The sequence below is a fragment of the Copadichromis virginalis genome, linkage group LG18, assembly GCF_057382275.1.
Source record: "Copadichromis virginalis isolate Kocher_CV1m ecotype Utaka linkage group LG18, C_Virginalis_male_GT1.1, whole genome shotgun sequence".
NCBI classification, from domain to species: Eukaryota; Metazoa; Chordata; class Actinopteri; order Cichliformes; family Cichlidae; genus Copadichromis; species Copadichromis virginalis.
The window spans coordinates 34,801,612-34,822,275 of record NC_140635.1 but is presented as its reverse complement, the minus strand read 5'-3'; the positions used below and the strand labels follow the sequence as shown (position 1 = coordinate 34,822,275).

The window sequence follows — 20,664 nt, the reverse complement described above, 5'->3', positions numbered from 1 at the left end:
CAAAAAAAGAGCTAGAAAATTCACCACACTGGGAAGGGTGAAGACAACTGGGTCGAGGTGTCCCTTATTTATTTTTCAGGGAGTTGGCAACCCTAGTCTAAGGGGATTGACTCGCCAACGTCAAGTGGCAGCTAGCTTACTTTTTCAGCTCCAGAGATTAGCCCTCTGTATATTTCAATGTCAACTGAGGCATTCCTACACTACACTGGTAAAAAAAAAAAAAAGGTCAAGCTCTGGATACGCACAGTACTCATTCAATGAACTAGTTACTAATGTACTATTGGTGTAATCTTGGGATATGTAGACAGTGAGAATATTATAATACACATGTTTATATATGACACAATTTGTTGATTTATTCATCGCACCTGATCTAGATCTGTGTCAGAATGGGAACAAATTCCTATAAGCTGTTGGGGGTGCAGTAATCACTAATAGAGCACATCTATGTCTTGTAATTCAGTCCTAGCTTTCTGGGTTTTACAGGATTGCTGGTGAATGTTTCGATTATGAAAGGCCTATCTGCTCAAATTGCACTTTAAAGTGTTGTTCTGACAAACTGTGATCCAATCCAGACTCTTGTCTAGTTGCCACTTTCTTCAGTCTCACACTGTTATTGTTTGAAGATGTCAGTGTCAATTGCACAAGCTCAGTATGACAGATTGCACTTTGTTGGTGGGAGGGCAACTCATGAATGGATTACACACACTCCCACACACACGCATATCTGGAAGACTGATTACAGTGAACACAGTCTACACGTTATTAAGGCTTTTGGTATTCTGTAAAAGTCTGACTCAAGACAGACCTACAGGGCTTTGTATATTGTTGGGTTCTGCTGATAAATTGGCGATCAAGTTAAAGTTGATGATCAATTTGCTGGAAGGAATGCATTTTTCTGATCTGAGGTTACACGTCAGAGATGTGGGCACGTTTGAAATACAAGCTGAGTCCCAATTGTCTGGCAGAAAAGTCACTTTTTCCTGTCGTTTCCAGCGTGGGTAAAACTAAACTGCCTGTGGTGTTCAATAAACATGCATTTTCCAGTGTGGCATCTTTTGTTCTTGTTGACTCGTTAAGGAAGAAAAGAAACAGTCAAATAACCGTACCTGGGTCCCAACTCGTCCTCACACCTCCAGGTGAATTCACCAAAGCTCTCGTAGCGCTGGTTGTAGTGGTAAAGCACACGGTGCAGTGTAGGAGCGCCCAGGTCCATCAGAGTGTTGTAAGCTGTCTGTTGCTCCTTCCCACTGGTGTAGCCGTTAAACAGGTTATATATCTTATCTGCAATTTCTGAAAGTGTATAGACAATCGGGGGTTAACTTGCAGCTTTAATAGGAGCAGGAAACGAGTGTTAACTATGCCCAACAATAAAGAACAATACCGGCGATCAGTTCAAACCCTTTTTTATGTTTAATGAACAGGCCGACTGGGGCTACTTGATATTAAATGATCCAGGCAAGATGTTCCAATGACAAAGTCATCTTTCTCCTGAATCCATGCTAGCCTCGCTGCTGTTTTGGATACGCTGTTGAGGTTTGGGTGGGGAGCTTCGCTGAGTTCACACGCAATCACGCTTTCTGTAGACAGACGGGGCAGATCGCTCATAGCGAGAGAAGAATGTTTGTCTGGGGCAGGTCTTATCTGTTTTTGCATTCATTTTAAACAATGCTGTTAACAGTGATCCTGACAGGCTGACGAATGCATTCTTAATTTCAATTACTGTAGGACACGACAGGAATCCATGTGGAATCATGTCAGTTGCTAAGGTATGGGCGAGGCAGAGTAATAAAGAAATAATATTAAGAAGTCTAATCCCAAATTAGGATGTTGGTTACTGGATAGTGATCAGCACCCCTTTCTTCCCAGTGATGACAGAGGTCACATGTTTGTGTGAAATACCCAAGGATGGAGGATCAGCGACACAGTAACTGTAATATGCGTTTGTTTTTGGGGTCATTGGAAGAGATTCTTTGATGTTGACAAAGATGTTGGACATATTGCAGTTTTTTCCCCTCAGTTATTGGGCACTGTTAAATATAATGGCCTCATAAGTGGAGAAGATGTGTTCTTTCCTGTTTCTTCTGCAGCTCCAATTTCAGATGAATAAAGCAGATGTCATTTTACATGAATATTTTGGTCTCACTACCATTACCGATCATTTTAAAAGGGATAAATCATCAACAACAAAGTTGAAGAATTCACTGAAGAAACTAAAACCTTGGAGTGTAAGTCCTCTCGGAAGTGACAATGCCAAGAAAATCAGTAAAAGCAACTACATGGCACGTACTGCATGTCACACCATGCGTAGATTTCCAGTAATTAAAACCAACTGCATTAAGTGGCACATCTTTTCTTATACAATTAGACAATTACATTGGAAATTGTTTTCACAGTCAAGCACAGTAAATTAAGTAGCCCCTTAATAGGGTTCAAATAGGAATTGGACAAATTTTAAAAAATCATTATTGAACTTTAATATTTTGCTGAAGTCCTTCCATGTAATGATGGCTTGAAGTCTGCAGATGTTTGTGATGTGTCTTACTCCCTTTGGTTTTTTTCTCTGCTAGTGAAATTCAACCTGACTGACCACGTGGCTTATTCCTGTTTAGCCTGATTTTTCAGGCCTTTGTCCACTATTGTAGACAATATCAAGTTTGCAAGTTCTGCTTGGCCCTGCATCAGACCAACGTGTACCCTGCCTGTCACCCTGCGGTAGCTGGGTGACAGGCAGGGTACCTGCGACCTGGCTTCAGGGTGCCTGCGACCCTAAATTGTTTAAGCGGAAGAGAATGGATGGCTGGATGGATCACAGTACACTTCAGAATTCATCTGGCTGCTTCTGTCTTCTGTCACATCATTAATAAACATTAGTGACCCAAGTACAATTTGAAACCACTCATGCCCATGCATCACACAGGCTTCACTGTGTTCAGATCATGAGCTGTTCCAAGCCTTCTCCATTTTTTGTTACTCCTGTCCTTCTGTGACAGGTTGATGTTACTTTCATCCGTCCAAAGAATGCTGTTTGAGAGTTAGTCTCTAACCTGGCCTTTCTGTTCATGAGGTTGAACCTTCTGTCAAAGCGTCGTCCACAAAGCCTCTTTATGGTAGACTTCAATAACGGATAGCTACCTTACAGAGAGAGTTTTTCCCCCTCTGGGGACCGGTGGAAAAGGGTTTTTCTTCACCATGAAAAGGATCCCATGATCATTCATCACTTGAAATGAACTCTTGAATATTTGCCTGCTTAATTTAGGAATGAAGAAATATCCCACACCTATCACTGAAACAGCTTTTGCGTAACTTTTTTAATCAGCCCACCCTTAGCACCAGGAAATATGGTACTAGGGCAGAAAAAAAGGTACTTTTGGCCAGGGCCTTTAATTAAAGCCATACTTCAATTGTAGTGGCAAAAAGGTGAAAACTGTGACACTACCCAAATGTCTACAGCCCTGTCTCCAACTCAGCAGCAGGATCTATAAAGTCTTTGGTATGAAGCTTCACTAGTGCACAGGGTGACAAATGATTTCAGCTCGTTAATTTCTGACATGAAATAGCACACTTTATAACCAATATTCTCGTGAGATCTTAGTGTACAGTGTCCATAAACAGTTCTACTCCAGAGAGGAAAACTATCTGCCTGTGTCTTTATGACTCGCTCGATGAACTCATCTAACATCTGTTTTGTGCGGTTTTGAGACATGACTGCAAATAGAAAGAGCAAATGTCTGTCCGGTAAATAAAAAAAACAAATGAAAAAAAATTGCACCAAATATAATTTTTTCCCCCGAATTTTTCTGACATCATATAACAATCATATTTACTACACAAATAATGATGTACAGTCTTTTCCCCTCACCTTGTGCTTTGACGTCATCCACAGTTGGACATGGAGTTTTGATGGTGACTTCACTTGGAGTTGAACGGCGCCCCGTGTTGTCTACTGCCCATAGCCGGAACCTGCACGCACGCACGCACACACACACACACACACACACACACACACACACACACACACACACGCACTGTGAAATATAAAGTCCATTTTTCCATTTTGTTAGTGAAAATCTATAAAACCTAAAGTAATAAAATGGATTTCCTGCAGTGTATTCTCATGAAAGTGCTGAACAAAAAACATATGAGCAGCAGCAAACATGTCACAGCTGATGCATTTCCTGCAGCTGTTAATCCAATCGAAAGACCCCCTGCTTTGAAGACCAGGGCCTGCATTATCAATACGGGAACAGTGCCACACTCCCAATTTGCCGTTCTCTGCAGAGCTAGTTTCGCTGAATGAATATCTCCACCTAGTGGCCAATTGTTGCAGTAACAAAGAATGATGTAGCAGTACGAACACTCAAAAGGCAAAGAGGTGTAAAGAAATAGACGAGTGAATGACAGATATTCTCGGTTAGAAGAAAGCCATTTGAATCTTTCCATCATATACTCAAAGACTGAACTTTTGCTTTTAATGCAACTGCAAAGTATCTGTTTTTTGCTGTCTTTGAGTTTCTAGCATGCCTTTCTTGGGCATATTTTATCTGAAAGAGCGTATTTTGCTTCTACAAAGTGTCATTCATGAGCATTGTACGGAATCCATCTTTATAGAAAATATAAAGAGCTGATGGGAGAGACAAGGCCTCGGTGCAGAGGCTCTCCCCAAGCTAAGAGCTCAGGGAGATGAATGAGCTGTCAGACAGGATAGAAAGAGCAGGAATCTCGCTGATACTGGAATTAAAAGAGCATGTGTAGCTGTTCACCGAACCCACATACATCAAAATTGTTTGAAGAAGCTCTGTCCATGGGCCTTTTGCCCTTTTTTTCTTTACTTCTCTTTGCCTCTACACACTGCTGTTTATCTTTTCCTCACTCTTTCCTCTCTTTCTTTCTCAGCCCCAAATGTTACCTCTGCATTTTCTCTCTTCTCCCTCTTTTTCCCCTCTCCACCCTGTTCTTCTGCTCTGCAATGTCTCTGTGTGTGTGTGTGTGTTATGCATGTGGCTTCCCACCTGGCAAGCTTTCTGTGAGATAAGTGTGAGCATGCTAATGAGAGCATCTGAGCATCCGGTGCTTGTGCATCTGTGTGTGTGTGTTTTTAATTTTGCACTGGAAGCATATACATACACTGACAGACCACTGAGGTTTTTAAATCTGACAAGGACCTGTTCAACTGCTCATTAGCACAAAAATCTAATCAGTCACATGGGAGCTCCATATACTTAGTCATGTTCAAAACAACTTTTTGAAGTTCAAACTGAGAATCTGAAGTTAAAGGAGGAGTGCCAACGTGGCATGGTTGTTAATACCAGATAAACTGGTCTGAGTATTTCAGAAACTGTTGATCTGCAAGGGTCTCTAGGGTTTACGAAAAAGAGGAAATAGTCAGTGAGTGGCAATGCCTTGTTAATCCCAGAGGTCAAATGGCCAAACTGCTTTGCACTGATAGGAAGGCAACAGTAACTCAAGCCACCATCTTACAAGAGCTTCTCTGTCAAACAGTGAAGCGGGTGAGCCTCAGCAGCAGACCGAGAATCTGAGGATACAGTTTGTGCTGGCTCGATTTCTGCTGCTTGGATGGCAGGCTCAGAATTTGCATAAAAACATGAAAGCATGGAAGTAATGTTCATCCTGTGCTGTATTAATGGTTCAGGCTGGTGTTGGTGATGTAATGTGTTGGGGGATATTTTCTTGGCACACCTGGGGCCCATTAGTACCAACTGAACATTGTTAAATCCCATAGCCTACCTGAGTAATGTTGGAGACCATGTCCATCCATTTATGACCACAATCTATCTGCTACTAGCTAGATAACGTACCAAAAAGTTAAAATCATGTCAGGCTGGTTTCTTTGAATATGAGAATGAGTTCACTTGACTCAAATAGCTTCAGAATTGATTAGATCTCAATCCAATAGACCACCTTTATGGTGGAAGATTCCCATTATGGATGTGCAACCGAAAATATGAAGGAACTGCGTGACACCATCATGCCAATATGGGGAAAAAATATAAAAAAAATAAACATAATCCACCTAGGCTGCACAAATATTTAGGAAAATGTGTAAAGCCCACAGATGTTCTGACTGTATTACGCGGCACAAGTGAAGTGGCTTATAATAGACAAATGGTGCACGATGATCATTTAACCACATGATCTACAGTTTGTTACTTAGCAAGAGAAGTACACAAAAGGTACATTATAGAGGATTTGAAAGATTGTAAAACCACAAAAACAAGCTACATTGACATTTCTCTGATAGTGCTGCATGTGATGTCACAAAATAAAACAAAAATCAAAAGAATTTAATTATTTGCTGTTGCTAACTAACTAGCTTAGTAGCAGCTAGTACTTTGTAACATTTGAAGAAGAAACAAAGAAGCAAAACATAGTGTGGACAACAGTGCTAACTTCAAAAGTATCAAATGATTTAAAATCAAAAATATATAAAATTTGCAATAATAATACTGATAACTAAAATTGAACTTAAAGTTAAAAGATGCCACATTCAGTCTGGAGCTAACAAATTAGCTCTTTATTAGCTAAAGAGTTAGCTATTTTGTTTTTGCAGTAAGCAATTTTTTAAGCCTATTTTTCTACAGCCAGTGTTGCCAACTTAGCAACTTTGTCGCTATATTTAGCGACTTTTTTTTCTAAAAAGCAACTAGGGACAAATCTGGCTACTTTTTCTGGTGTTATTGGAGACTCATTTATGACAACTTTTTGACGTGAAAGCGCTTATCGCTCTTACTCTCAACAAGCAGTGGGTGCTGCCGAGGGCACCTAGCTCGTGCCAAAGCGCTCAAGGCGGAGGATAGTCCTCCCCCAGCTGCAATCAGGCTGGGGGAGGACTAGGGGATGCAATCACATCTATGCTCCAAACTGCAAACGAATCGTGCACGAGCGAAGCCGCTGCTCCCGCACTGACTGTAACGCAGTCAGTTCTTCTTTAACTATTATGTTGTTTTGTGGCTCACAAGGTTTAAAACTACTTATAAACACACACGCACACACACACAAAGTAACTCCACCAGAGTGCCTATTTCGGGTCACTTTTGCTTATTACATGACACGCTCAGAACAGACTCCATACTTACATGTATGTGGTGTCGGGCTCCAGGCAGCGAATAATCATACTGATGGAGGAGGACAGTAGGTCAGGGATGTCACCTAACATCACACATGGAGACCTGGCCCCGGACAAGATGTCATCCACAAAGCTTAAAAGGGTTTCTGCAACAAAGGTAAGTCAGGAGATTCCTCTGGATTAATTCATCCAAGTATTTCATACAGTTCAGACAATTCTTCAAATTTATGAATGATTTGCTTATGATTTATTTATGGCAATTAACCCGCTATTAACCCTCTAAAATATGTGTCAGAGTACTACTTTTTGTGTTAGTTTCTCTACTGCTACAATTCTGCCATTATTTTTTTAAGGCAGCAAATAATTTGTTTAAATTCACTCAAAATAAATACTGAGTTCTGATTTGAAACTGTCAAAATCCGATTATTGTTGACCCATTATTTATTTTTAATCTCAGGGCAGTTGTGTTTTTTTTAATTGTGAACTTTTTAACTGTTTTGTGCAACTTTCAATGGTTAAATTAATTTATACAGCAAAAGAATTGACCTGTTCTCTTTTTAAAGGGCCGAATTATGCATCTTCATATCAGCTTCAGCTGCGCCTTCCCAAAATGTAAAACAGATGAGCATTTTACTGTTACACTGCAATATACACGTGAAGTACAATATATATATATACACACATATATATATATATATATATATATATATAAGAGAGAGCTAGATTTTATGAAGTGAAAAATAGGCATGTTCACTAACATTTGAATGCAGCTACTGGGATTTGGGTCCCCCCGTGTTACAGAAAGGCAAAAAGAACACGGTGTTCCTTGTGACGCCAACACTTCTGTAAACATGCAGTCCATTCAGTGACTTTACTGTTGCAGATGGGTGTCCAAGGGCACCTTGACACTGCATGCTGCGAAGGGAGTATTATTCATTCAGCGTCCACCCACTTTTTTTCAGCACATTCAACACTAACATTTTAGGTAAAAGTTTTCTTTTACCACCTCTACCTCCCACTTTTTTGTGTAAGCCCTTTCTGTGCTCTCCTGAAAAAAAGTCTCACAATCAGGTCTCAAGATTAGGTAACATACAACCTCTGATAAACAACATCATGCCATCATTTATTTAACAAAAAGCAAGCCGAAATGCTGAAGCAGTCTGTGATTCCATTTAAGAGGCTAACCTCTTAGCAGGTCCTGCTAATCAAACACTGTATTAACTGATCATCAGCAAGTGTTAACACTTCTAAAAGCAGAGGCAGTTTGCAGGTTTGGAGCATTCAGGTGTTGTGTTACCACAATGCCAAGGAGAAAAGACATCAGCAAGTATCTTAGAGAAGCAACAGTTGCTACCTATCAAATTTATAAGGCCAATTCCAAACAATTGAAATCTATCGCTTTACAGTAAGATGTATTATTCACAAGATGAAAAGAATCCAACATATAGTCGGTCTTCTCTGGGGTGGACATGCTCTGAGTAAATATAAAAAAGACCTACGTCTTGGGTTCAAAGTCTCAGTTCATGAAAAACCTGAACAGGTATGGTTTGTTTGGAAGGGTTGCGAGGAGTGTGTTTTCTCTCTAAAACAAACATGGCAGCACCGATTAGGTTGTAGCTGAACAACACCCAAGACTTCTGGAACAATGTCTTTTGGTTAGATGGAGACAAAGTGCAAATGTTTAGCCAAAATGCACAATGGTAAAGCACAAACACCTCATACCAACTGCCAAGCATGTTGGTGGGCACCTTGAACTTGTTGAGTCAACCATGAGTTCTTCTGTATACCAAAGTATTCTAGAGTGAACTGTGAGGCCATCTGTCTAATAGCTTAGGTTTTGCCAAAACTGTGTCAAACTACAGGATGATGTTTTCAAGCAGAGCAGCAAAAAAACAACAGAATGGCTGAAAAAGAAAAGAATGGGTTTTGCAGTGATCTAGTCAAAGTCTAAATCTCAACCCTATTAAACGAATGAATAGATGAAAACCTCGATGAACTCAATAATCGTAAAGAAGAGTGGTCCACAATGATGTGTTGAATCAAGCTGGTGACTAATGGGATGTACTTGGTGCTTCACACACTGCTTCTGAATTTTGGCCCCTTGCTCCTCCTCCACCTCCAGCACCTCTTCTTCAGCACCTCATCTATGTTTAGCTGGCAGTGCGTGCATTAATGGTGCACCTTGGCCTCTGGGATGTGTTTCACTGTACAGAGGAAAAACCCTCTCTTTGGAAAACCCAAATCTGTGTGCATGCACAGGCGTGTAAAGCAATGGGTGCTCTGAGGTGGTCACTGGTGACCCTCCTCGGCACAAGCACTCCCTGTCTGTGTTTATTTATGCAATATTTGTGTGTGAAGTGATGGACACCCTGAAGTGGTCACCTGTGCGTACTTTACACAACCTCACCTCTGCGTGTGAAAATATGTGTATGTGTGAATGACAGGTGCTCAAAGGTGGCCATCTATGTCAACCTCCTCTGTGTCACCAGCTAGTAAACAAGTGAGACTGAGACAGAGCAGGAGGAAAAACAGGGGTTTACTGAACGAAAGACATAACCGCTGCTGGAGATGTAAATGAAAAGTGACACTGTGGGTCTATATCTGTCTCCTCCGTAAGGAGGCATATGAAAAGGAAACAGTGTTTGAACCTTCTCTGGAGGATGCAGCTCGAGAATATGTGAAGTAATTCTCTCAATCTCTGTGCGAGTAATGCTCTAAATGGGAACCTGCATCCAACATCAATCTTCATGTACAGTTACTGTCTGTCTAAACATTATAATTCAGTGGAGATTTACTACTGTGCTACAAACAGGCTGTGTTTACCACAGCTGTCTAATACTGGAGGCATTTATGAGGATAACTGAAATGCATTTCATTCAAATTAAAAAATACTGAATGTGACTTTCACTTTTATCCATGTTTGCCTTTTAGTGGCTGGAGAAATGGAAAGAATATCACTGGCGGTACTGTTTACATCCCCTTTTAGTTGCTTTGCTTTTTACAGCAAGAAGAAACATAGCAAAGACATTTTAGACACATTAAAAGAGGCTCTATCTTAAAAAGTGCTAAATATATGGATCAAATACTGAAAGATTTCTGATATAACCAGACAATACCATATTAATATGAATTCTCAGAATTAGCCATCCATCATAACAAGTCTGCACTCCCACAGAAAACAACCCCATAGATCATTGTGTAAGATGTTATTTATAACCAATAGTCACCTGTTAAGGTCAACACCGGAGTCAGAGTCACAGGCTGAGGAGGAGGAGTAGCAGCAATCTTCCACTCTAGCTTATTAATCAACCAAGGACCAAGACAACATTTTATTTCATCCGAAAGTCTTCTGTCAGACTCAGGCTTCTTATTTATCATCCGCCTGGTGATAGATAGTCGTCAGTTCAGATACTATAATTCTACTTGTTTATCTTAACACCCATGTAGATGCTAAAAAGGAGAGACTCAGAGTGAATCACACTCTGAGTCTTGTTCTGACATTTGGCCTACAAACCAAAACTTTTACTGTATTCATTTCAAATCCTCTTTAGTTCTGTTTTCTCTCTGTTATCGTTGGGTCTTTGCCTTAGACTATAAAAAGTCTTAAGGTGACTGTTGTTATTTGGTGCTTTATAAATAAAATTTCATTCATATCCTAGAACACGTAGCTTTCAAATACAACTAAACTTAACTAAACTTAACAAACACGATGAAAGCAAAACTTCAAATTGTGGAAGAACACAAACTCAGCCGCTGGTGTTCTTCGAGCAGCATCTTAAATCCCGTTAGCTTGGCAAAGTTGTTAAAGTTGTGTTGAACTGAGAACCTGTTGCTTGTGACAGTTCCCCAGCTGTTAAAAGTGCTTACAAAATGTTACGTCGGTGTAGAAAACAGCTGTTATTGTTTGTATCAAGTTCACCACTTGAAACCAAGTCCAGTCATGATAAATTTCAGCACTTCAGCCAATCATTCCTCCAGTGTTTCATTTTGGATGTCTGAATTAGAGGGAATGCGAGTAGATAAACAGCTACAGAGTTGTAGGTTTATAGCAGGTGCACCATCCCGAAAATGCAGATAACAGGATATATCCCACCGCTGTGGTCCACCAAGGAAATCCTATCCAGGGAAAACACAAATGAGAATTTCTTAAAAAGTCTCCTTAGTAAATCTTATTAAACCAGTACTTATTTAGTTGAGATAATTACATTGAGAAATAATGTGATCATGACAGGATACATAATTCAAAAATCCCTGTCACAATATAACAATGTTCTCCTTTTTATCCACAAGAAGTTCTTCTTCAAAATGCCAGTATCTGTCCAATGCTCGTCTGTAAGAGCAGTCTCATTAAAAGAGATCGACACACAAGTTGTGAGAAGCTGGGTTTTTCTCTGTGTATGGGCTAGTTGTAATTTTAGCCCCAAATAAAGTGATACACTGGCTATACTGACTGATACTTTACAACCCATCTGAAACATCACACTGCTCATGTTTCTTGTACTTTTTGGACTCTGCTCAGAGCAAAGTTGAACAAAGGTATTTCCAAACTCTAGGACCCCACGTTGTGATAAATAGGAATGATTCTAGTCTAGAAAACATAGTGTTCCTTTGAACTATGTTGCACATTTGGCCTCAACTCAATCACTGATCTCAAGGTGCCTTTGGCAGTGTCAGTCTCCTGTGATTGGAAAATTACTAGCCAAGTCCGTACTGGTGATCCATTCTCACGTCCTCAGATCCCTGTCTACTCTTACTCCCAAACTGCCGTTCTCACATGTTGTAAAGTTGTGCAGGAGGAGGAGACCTGATCCGAGCCAACAGTTCATGAATCCTTTAACACACCTTTGCTCACACAAAAGACAAAAGCTCATTAAAACTCAGAGCTGGTGGTGACATGAACGTCTGAAAGTATGAAAATGCCATAGACACTTTGAATTAGCTTTGGACTGAGACACACAAGATGTGGGTTGAAGCACTGCCATTTACTTTTTACCCAATCTTTCCCTCTGAGTTGTAGCCGTCCTGCCAGTTTACCACCTGAAGCAGCAGAACTGCAGCCCAATAGATACAGCCCAGTTTTTGGGAACCCCACGGTGCACTGTCATGATGACAGCAATGCATGAAGTGGGTGGCCTGCAGGCCAAAAGAACAAAACGTGCACCTAAATTATCTATAACAAATGCCTCAGTCAAAGGAGAGCGGTAACACTGTGTGCTGCCATGGCATTTATGGACATGACTCAACACAATAGGAATAAAAATGTACACAGAAACAAAATGATTGCTGACAGATGAAGATGAAACTGATTCTGGATGCTAGAGAACTGCTGGCTCGGCCACTATGAAACTAAGTACGGGAAAGTGTACGTGAAAACCATTTTACATGATATTAGCTCATTATCTGATCTATTAGCGTGAGTCCTGAGCAATTTCATTAAAGTTTCCTCCTAGGCTGCAAACCTGTTTGCCCCAGGGTTATTATGATTCAACATTCTGCGAATAGCTCCGCAATACTCCCTGAGTTTAAGAGAGCAAATCTTTGATTTACTATGAGGCACAGTACATAAAGAAGAGCCAATTTCCACTGTGGAACACTTTCCAAAGCAGTTGTCAATCACAGTCCTTAAAGTCTGCGTTGCTCAACATTTGGTGCAATAAAAAGTGGAATAAAGAGAAATATGCCTTCGCTATAAGTAATAGGTTACAAATTGTGCCAAAACAGGAGGTGAATGATGCTTCAAATAAAAATTGGAACATGGATATACAAAGATTTATGGCTGTCACAGAAATATAAAACAAAAGAAGCTGCTGGCAAGAAGAGAAATCGCGCACATTTGTGTCAACTCTGATTTTTCACAATGCATTGATGTATTGTCTCTCAACAGCGTTTATTTCCCAGTATCTGAGAAACATGAGCCTGCATTTTATTTGTAGAGAAGGCCAACCAGCTTATCCTAGGATGACATTGATAGACGGTTTAAGGTTCAGCTGGGAAGGGCTGTAAATTTGCCTATTTAGCAAAATCACTAAATCAGCCTGAAACAAGAAATTATAGCTCGGTAGTTCCTGAATACACAGCAAAGGTTGTAAACAGACACTGCGGGAGAGTTTCTCAGTAGTGAGTATGCAAGTATATATAAATGGAATATTAACATTATTAGTAGTAGTTGTGCAACTGTGAAGGAAGACTTCTGTGGCCCTGACACTTCATCCACGTTACTTACTGTTCCTCTGCTGTATCCATCAGACGCCACAGAGGTGAATCAAACAACCGTGGCTGTGGTGAATAGCGATGGATAATAAGTGGATTATCCATCGCCAACTGTGCGCCACCCTCTGCAGGTGGGTCTGCAACATTCTTAGAGTATGATGACTAGAGCTGAATACTTTCTCTAACATCTGCTTCAGCGTGGCTGCCACATGGTGCCGTGGTTATTTGTTTGATTTTTGCATATTAAGCTCCACATCATATTGCATTACATCTGATTTCTTGACTTTTTTTTACCTTCCTGAGCGATTCTGTTTGTATTCTTAGATCTGATTTTCTTTGGCTACATAGTTTTTCATGTGCTAGCTACTTCTGTAATACAGTAATCTCACCAATCTTTGGATAAAATATATCTTCTGTTTTATTGCTGATTATTTTACATATACACCCAGGGACATGGATCCGCTGAATGGATGAATGAAACATGAATGGAAAACTACCGTCATGGCTAAAGGTTTTGGCAGTGGCACAAATTCTGTGTTTGCTGTCTTTTCAAATACGTTTCTATGATCGCAGTGATCATTTGAGTAAAGTTGGATTTTTTTGGTAGACCTTCCACTCAGGTGCAAATTTACAGCACGAACATCCACACGGAGAGCCATCGACACAGGACACTTTAGGTGCGGCTTCGTAGGTCAAGTAGAGTCACCGTGCACGCTGCATGCAGATTCCAAAGAACCAGTTTTAGATCTAATCAAGGTGCTCTGAGAAACTTGTCATTCAGCTGGAATTGTTTACTCATCATTCTTAGAGTATGATTGGCTGGAAAAATCAAGGTTTGCCAGGAGAATGATGTGAGTTATGGGATGTCTCACCTTTTGAAGTCATGCCTGCTGTCATCAGTTCAGTTCTGCAGGCCTGGACCCTTAGTGTGCAAGTGTGTGTATGTGTGTGTAGACCTATGCAGCCAATCCACGGCTGTTTTTCTCTGCTTCTTAATGGAAAGGACAGGTGCTTGATAATTTTTTCACTGTGGAAACTTAATGTCTGTCAAACATCAGATAGTTTGATCTGAAAACTAGAAGGGCACCTGGCAGCAAATAGCAACGACTGACTTATTTAGAAGTCCTAATGAAAGTGAACCAGATTTGCACCAAGATTTAGCTGGTCTCTCTTTAACCCTGCTAAACCTCTCTGCCACGTTTCATGAAATTCTGCATGTTAGGTTCTGTTAAATTTTGCATCATATACTGCTGCTCTGACTCCAAAATAAAAAACAGCCTGCTTGTGGCTTATAACATTAGCTTAATTCAACCTGATATTTCCTATCAGTTTGATCCAGTGAGAAAGAAATACTGTAAGTATAAAAAGTATGTTGCAGCTTTCACTGCCTATCTGGATTTAGTAGCTCCGAATCGCGCGTATGGCTAAAGGAGCAGCAGCTAGATTGAGTCTGTGCTAACAGATTTTGATTTTGAGCACGTAAAGTGGAACAAAGCCATCACGATTAGGCTTGATCAAATCTAGGACTACTATTTCAACTGTTGCAACTCTGCAGTACTAAGTGTATTACTGAAGTAATACCAATTACCTCAATTCATAAGCAAAAAGATGCAAGTGTATTTTCAACAGTAATACTTCTTTATAAAGCCAAAAAGTGTAGATTTCTTTTGGGATGCTTCATTCACAAGTCGAAGTAGAGCCAGTGACTCGTGCGGCATGTGACTGTGGAGCTGTGGAAGCAACTTGCTTCAACTGAAATGATATTTAAAATGTGCCGTGATAGTTAATGTGAAGTATGTATTTAGTATTTAGTATTTATTTATTTATTTATTGTCATTGTCAAGAACAATGAAATTGCGTTTGGGGCTTCCATACAACCCAAAAAAAAAGAAGAAAATAATAAATACCCCTTAAAACCCAAGTGTACATATTTAACCCAGTGTGACTCCAATGCAATAAGACAATCCTTAGCAATAATGTTCGTAGAAATTCAGACAAAGACCTGAGAAACATGACAAAATACAACAATGCAACCCGTTCAATATTATTGTACTGTGAGATATGATATCAGATATGATAGTTATCTATTTAAGAAAGAGGGGGGGGAAGAGAATAAAGATATGATGCACCAATGCAGACCAGTTCATTGCTATTAAGAAGTTGGATATGGTTATTGTCCGTGAGAGGGGGGCAGAGAGTTCAGGAGCCTCACAGCCTGTGGATACAGGCTGTTGGCCAGTCTGGATGTTCTGGCCTGTATAGACCTGTACCTTCTCCCTGAGGGCAGCAGATGGAAAAGGTGGCGCGCAGGGTGATGTTGGTCCCGCAGGATACTGTGCACCCTCCTCAGACAGCGAGTGGGGAAGATATTACTGATCTCTGGCAGACTTGTTCCAATAATTCTGCCAGCTTCTTTCACCACCCGCTGGAGTGCTTGCTGATCGGCCTTGTCAGGTTTATAGAGAGACACGTGAGACCCTGAAGCCCATGGAAAGAACACATATGTGCACACAAACACACACAGGTTCTGCCTGTAAAGGTAAAGACTCAAATGAGATCCTTTCTCCACCCTATAACAGGTTTCACTAAGGGCTGTCTGGAATTTCATCCACTTCTGTTAAAGCAGACAGCTTCCTTGTAACTAGCTGTAATTGGCAGCTGGCAGCCACACCAACACAACTGGCAGCAACACCCTTAACAAATAACATCTGGACTCGGTCATCTACCTTTCCGTTGGATAAAAGGAAAAGCGGCCAACAACACAACAAAATCTGATCTTTGACGGGCCCTTCATTTTTATTTTTTGGCACTCCAGCGGCGGTCACAACCACTACCAGACCGTGGAGATTGGCTGGATGCACGGGACTGTTTGTAACTTCTAAAGACCAGCATTTCATTGAAGATAAAGGGGTAATTGTTAAATAAACAGAACAGAAAGAGGAAGATGAGGTTGAAGAGTATGGGACCGGCTGAAGGCTTAATTATATAAACCGCCTCATGTTGAAGAAAAAAAAGGAGGAACAGCTCTCCAAATTGTTTCTGCCTTCTCTCAATTTGTGTTTGATATGTATGCTGCAAAGCTGCATTTGCGTCACAGCGGTGTAATTTGTATCTACAAAGGGGTGATAAATTGTTTTATAATTTGATAGAAGTGAGGTTGACCAAATTGATAGCAGTTACCGTGAGAGGGCTTTGCACGCTAAAACTCGATTTGGCCGAATCAATAAAAGAATGGAACACCTTGGATTAGGGCGGATGCGCCTAGCAACAACACAACAGGAGTTCTTAAGTAAAGGCTCCATGCGTGTCATTCCTGTCATTGCATGTTCACTCATCATTGCTTTATATGTGGTTTATATGGAGGGTTTTTTGGCTTGTTTAGCTTCTCCAAGTCCAAATCTTTCTCTTTCCAGTTTGTCTCGAGAGAACTGCCGTCTCTTATGGACAGTTCGTGCTGACGACATTTTTAAGTGCTTCAGTATCCAGGCTGTCCATCAGGTGTTTGTCTCACGCAACGGATATGCTTCTATGTTGACGAATGTGTCAATCCACGCCGATTTGCGCCAAATGCTTTACTTCCTTGCGTGTTTAGCGAAGCTGAATCCTGATGCTGTGTCATCCAGATCACGCAGATTTCCCACTTTTTTATGAACTTGCCAAAAATTAAGAAATAAATAAAAGTAAATAATTCATCGAGGGCAACATTTGCTTTTTGGTGTGAACTTTTTTCATTTCACTGAGGCTTCAGAACACCGACTATTTTCTGTCTTAATGACTGTTTTATGTGACTGCTGGGTTCAGCTACATTAGACAGTGAAGACCCCGCTGCTGATTAAAATGCAGCTAGCTCTGTAAACAGGAGAAATGTTCAGAAGCAACGCAGAGAATGTTTTTACTTTCTATCCGTGCTATTTTCATTTCCATCCATCTTCTTCCAGTTATCCAATTCAGGGTTGCAGTGTGGCGTCAGCTGTCTCTCCTGTCAAAGGTGGGATAGGCTCAAAATATTTCATTTAGCTCACTTTCCTCACACACAGTCGGTGTTTCAGGTCTACAACTCAAGCATCTGTTGTAACCCAATGGTTGAGCATAAAACACCCTCAAACTTTGGGCGACCAATGTAGTTGGCAACCTGTCTCTAAACAGTTGTAGTCTGATACTGACTGACTACATTCTTTCTGAGAATTGCAAAAGTTTGCAATTAACTGCTTTAAAATTTATAAACACAGTTTGCTGACAAGTTGCGTTGCTGGGTGCAAGTCTTTGTGTCACGTCTCTTTGCAATAGGGAACTTGACTCAGCTGGTTGCCATCTTGCTGCGTTCTGATTATTGGTCTATAAAAGCAAGGTTAACATAACATAAAGGTTAAATCAGTGTCCTGCAGTTTCATGATCATTTTCATCCTACTGTGGCCTTCAAGCATTGATTTTTCTGGGGTGACTGCAGAAAACTGGTAGAATTAAAAAAAAGGACAATGGTTACATTATGCATTACAATAGTCGTAAAGAAAATAATTTTTAAAAACCTGTAAAAAAGGCACTGAAGTTCAGCATCGAATCCTCTTATGTTACAAATAAGCTTACAGGGTTACAATACCTGGAACTTCACTTGCAAAACTAACAATTAGGTACCAAGACCATTGAGAAAATAATCAAGTGTTATGAAACATTGTTGACAGACACTGATGGGACATCTTGAGTTTATCTTATTCTAGTTTAATAATTGAATTAACACAATTAATGCATTTGATTCTAATTAAATCATTAATTATTATAAATCTCTGGCTCCCTTAGTCGCGTTGTAACAGGATTAGGGTGCTGGGGGATTTCCCATGATGGCTTTCTTCCACAGTGTGCCTTGTGTCCTGTCTCACCCCCAGTGGGTTGTGGCAGATGGCTGCTCCTCCCAGGTTCCTTCTTGTTAAAAGGGAGTTTTTCCTTCCCACTGTTGCCAAGTGTTTGCTCATAGTGGGTCTCTGACTGGGCTTTTCTCTATATTATTGTAGGTGATCTTTATTGAACCAGCCAGTAACGCACTATGGTAAGAGAGTAAGCAATGCCAATCACACTACAAATGTAATGAAACAAAAATAACAGAAAATCCATCAATCTCCTCTGAGGTCTTCCTCGTTTCCTCCAGGCGGCTTCATATTCAACATTCTTTGTCCAATATATCCACCATCTCTCCTTTGCATATGCCCAAACCATCTCAGCCTCACCTCTCTTTGTCTCAAAACTTCTAAGAATATCTTCAGACTTTTAATTGACTCACTTTAGTTGTGCTAAACGGAGTTACTGGTGAGAAAAACAAGCAATGTGACTGTGTAGACATGTAAATCTGCAGCAATTGAGTCCATTCAAACTGTGGCACCACTTGAGGTAAATGCAGTAAAAGGCCTTATTTTTCCAAACCACACAAGCACAGTGCACTCTGCTGTCCATTTGCAAGTACTGTAGGTATTAACTCCATACACACTCTGCACTCTTGCACTCTATAATTACACGAAGAACCACAAATCCACATGGAAAATGAATTGAACACAATCACCAAACTGTCTATCATTAATCCCATGTCCGTTTGGCAGAGACTCTGACTTATCAGTGGAGCTTCTGACATAAAAAATGTGCGTCTTTATAATGCCTCTAGAATTGCATATGCTTTTTAATCAAAGCGTATCTAATGAAATCTTGTACAGCAGCTCTCCTTAAGGTTAAATCAGTAGGACACTGTGACTGGTTAGTTCAGCAATGCCTTCATGAAAAGAAGCGTATGGCCCTACATCCTAATCCAGCATACGAAACAGGATTCTGGTGAGAGCTAGTCAGAGATTAGATAGTGTGTCTTTTATCCCACTGAAGGCTTTTTAAATTCATTTCACTCTCACAGTAAAGCTTTTTTTAAACACGTCAGTAGTAATCTGCTGCTGTGATGAGGCAGAGTGGTTTTAACACTGCATCGTGTTGAACAGTTGAGCCACAGCTTTTGCTAATTATCAACTAAACATTTACTTCTCCAACTTTGTGACTTTGCAGTTAAGAAGGAAACTCTTTATGGTCCTTTACAGATGACGTCAGGAAAGCAAGATTAGCATGAAAGAATCTCTCCATCCCACCTTTTATCCAAGGTAAGAAGCTGTTTTATAATGTTTGGATGTTTGCTCTTGAGTACTATAGGAATCTTGCTTGTTTTAGAGCAGAAAGCTCCAAGTCCCATCTGTTTCTATGTTGAACATGAATTCAGAGAAGCCAGCCTTGCTGGAATCCCTGGGTGGGGTTCAATTTGAAACCCACAGGGAGACACTGATGCTTATGTTGGAAAAGATAAAGTGAATGGAATTTTAAAATCAAACGGTATTTATTATTGATCCAGATACCAGGCGCGGACTTACCGACACCGTCTTCACTTATGTGGTGTTTCACAAGTGTGCGTGCTAGGAAGTTGCCAGATCAAAGACCGATGAGGAACTTTGCAGTTAACACCAAGCCTCAAGTGTTTTTATGCCGGGCACCCAAATACAGAGAAGTGTAGAGCTGTCAAGTGATGACCATCTGCGGTGAGTTGGATCAAATCATTGGGTAAACTGTAAGACTCAACCTTCATGTGGAGTGAGGGTGAAGTGGGCTCTTTTTCAAAACATCCTCAAATTATTATTTTTTGTTCGTCCTTCTGCGCTCAAGCTTTTCCAAGGCAAGTTTTGGACATACAGTTAAAGGAGTGAGGTGTTGGGTAAAGCCAAGCATGCAAACTACATTAAACATGTTGACGAATGGATTGTAATTTACACCCAGCTACCCATGAAATGACCGGCCTGACTTGGATGGCGCCGTGCTGCAGTGTTATCAGTAAAGAGAAAGCAGGTGGGAAAGGTCAAGCAGTGGCAGCTCTGAGGAAATTGCCAGCGCTAAGAGGAAGCTCTTCCCAATTTTGGTCTGGGGATAAGGCACACATGTTCCGGTCGGCCTGTTTGTCTGTGTGTAAGTGTATGACGTAAACAGGTGAGTAATGTGTTTGCTGAGGGGATACCGAGTTCCACTGACCCTAAGCAAACCTCTCATTCGCCGGGTGATCAAAGCCGTCAGATCATTGGATTGCTTCCAGCTCAGGGGATGTTTGTTTTCACAGCGAGACCGATCCAGCCGAGTGGTGCTCTGACTTAAAGCAGACTTCCTATTTGCAAACATCTGCTTGGGACCGTGCATATGCGTGAGCGTATGTGTGCGCTTTCGCTATGATCTCACCTTGTGTGCCTGAAGCTTGTTAAGAAAGAGATTACCGCACAAACAGTGTGTTGTCAGCTCAACATCGAGTCGAGACCTGGACTCTCTTGATCATCAGCTGTATGTACTGTGTGTAGATTTATCGGTAT

At 40.7% G+C, this 20,664-nt stretch overlaps 1 protein-coding gene across 8 annotated transcripts in view; it reads right to left on the bottom strand.

Annotated features, from left to right (window-relative positions):
- Positions 1-20,664, bottom strand: part of astn1 (astrotactin 1) — a 500,282-nt gene that overhangs the window by 21,741 nt on the left and 457,877 nt on the right. For all 8 annotated transcript variants that reach the window (XM_085439848.1, XM_085439850.1, XM_085439853.1 and 5 more), the window contains 3 exons: positions 7,098-7,233; positions 3,863-3,963; positions 1,110-1,293 (listed from right to left, as the gene is read on the bottom strand). In XM_085439848.1, coding sequence (XP_085295974.1) covers positions 1,110-1,293; positions 3,863-3,963; positions 7,098-7,233 — 421 coding nt within the window. The remainder of the gene's footprint in view (positions 1-1,109; positions 1,294-3,862; positions 3,964-7,097; positions 7,234-20,664) is intronic.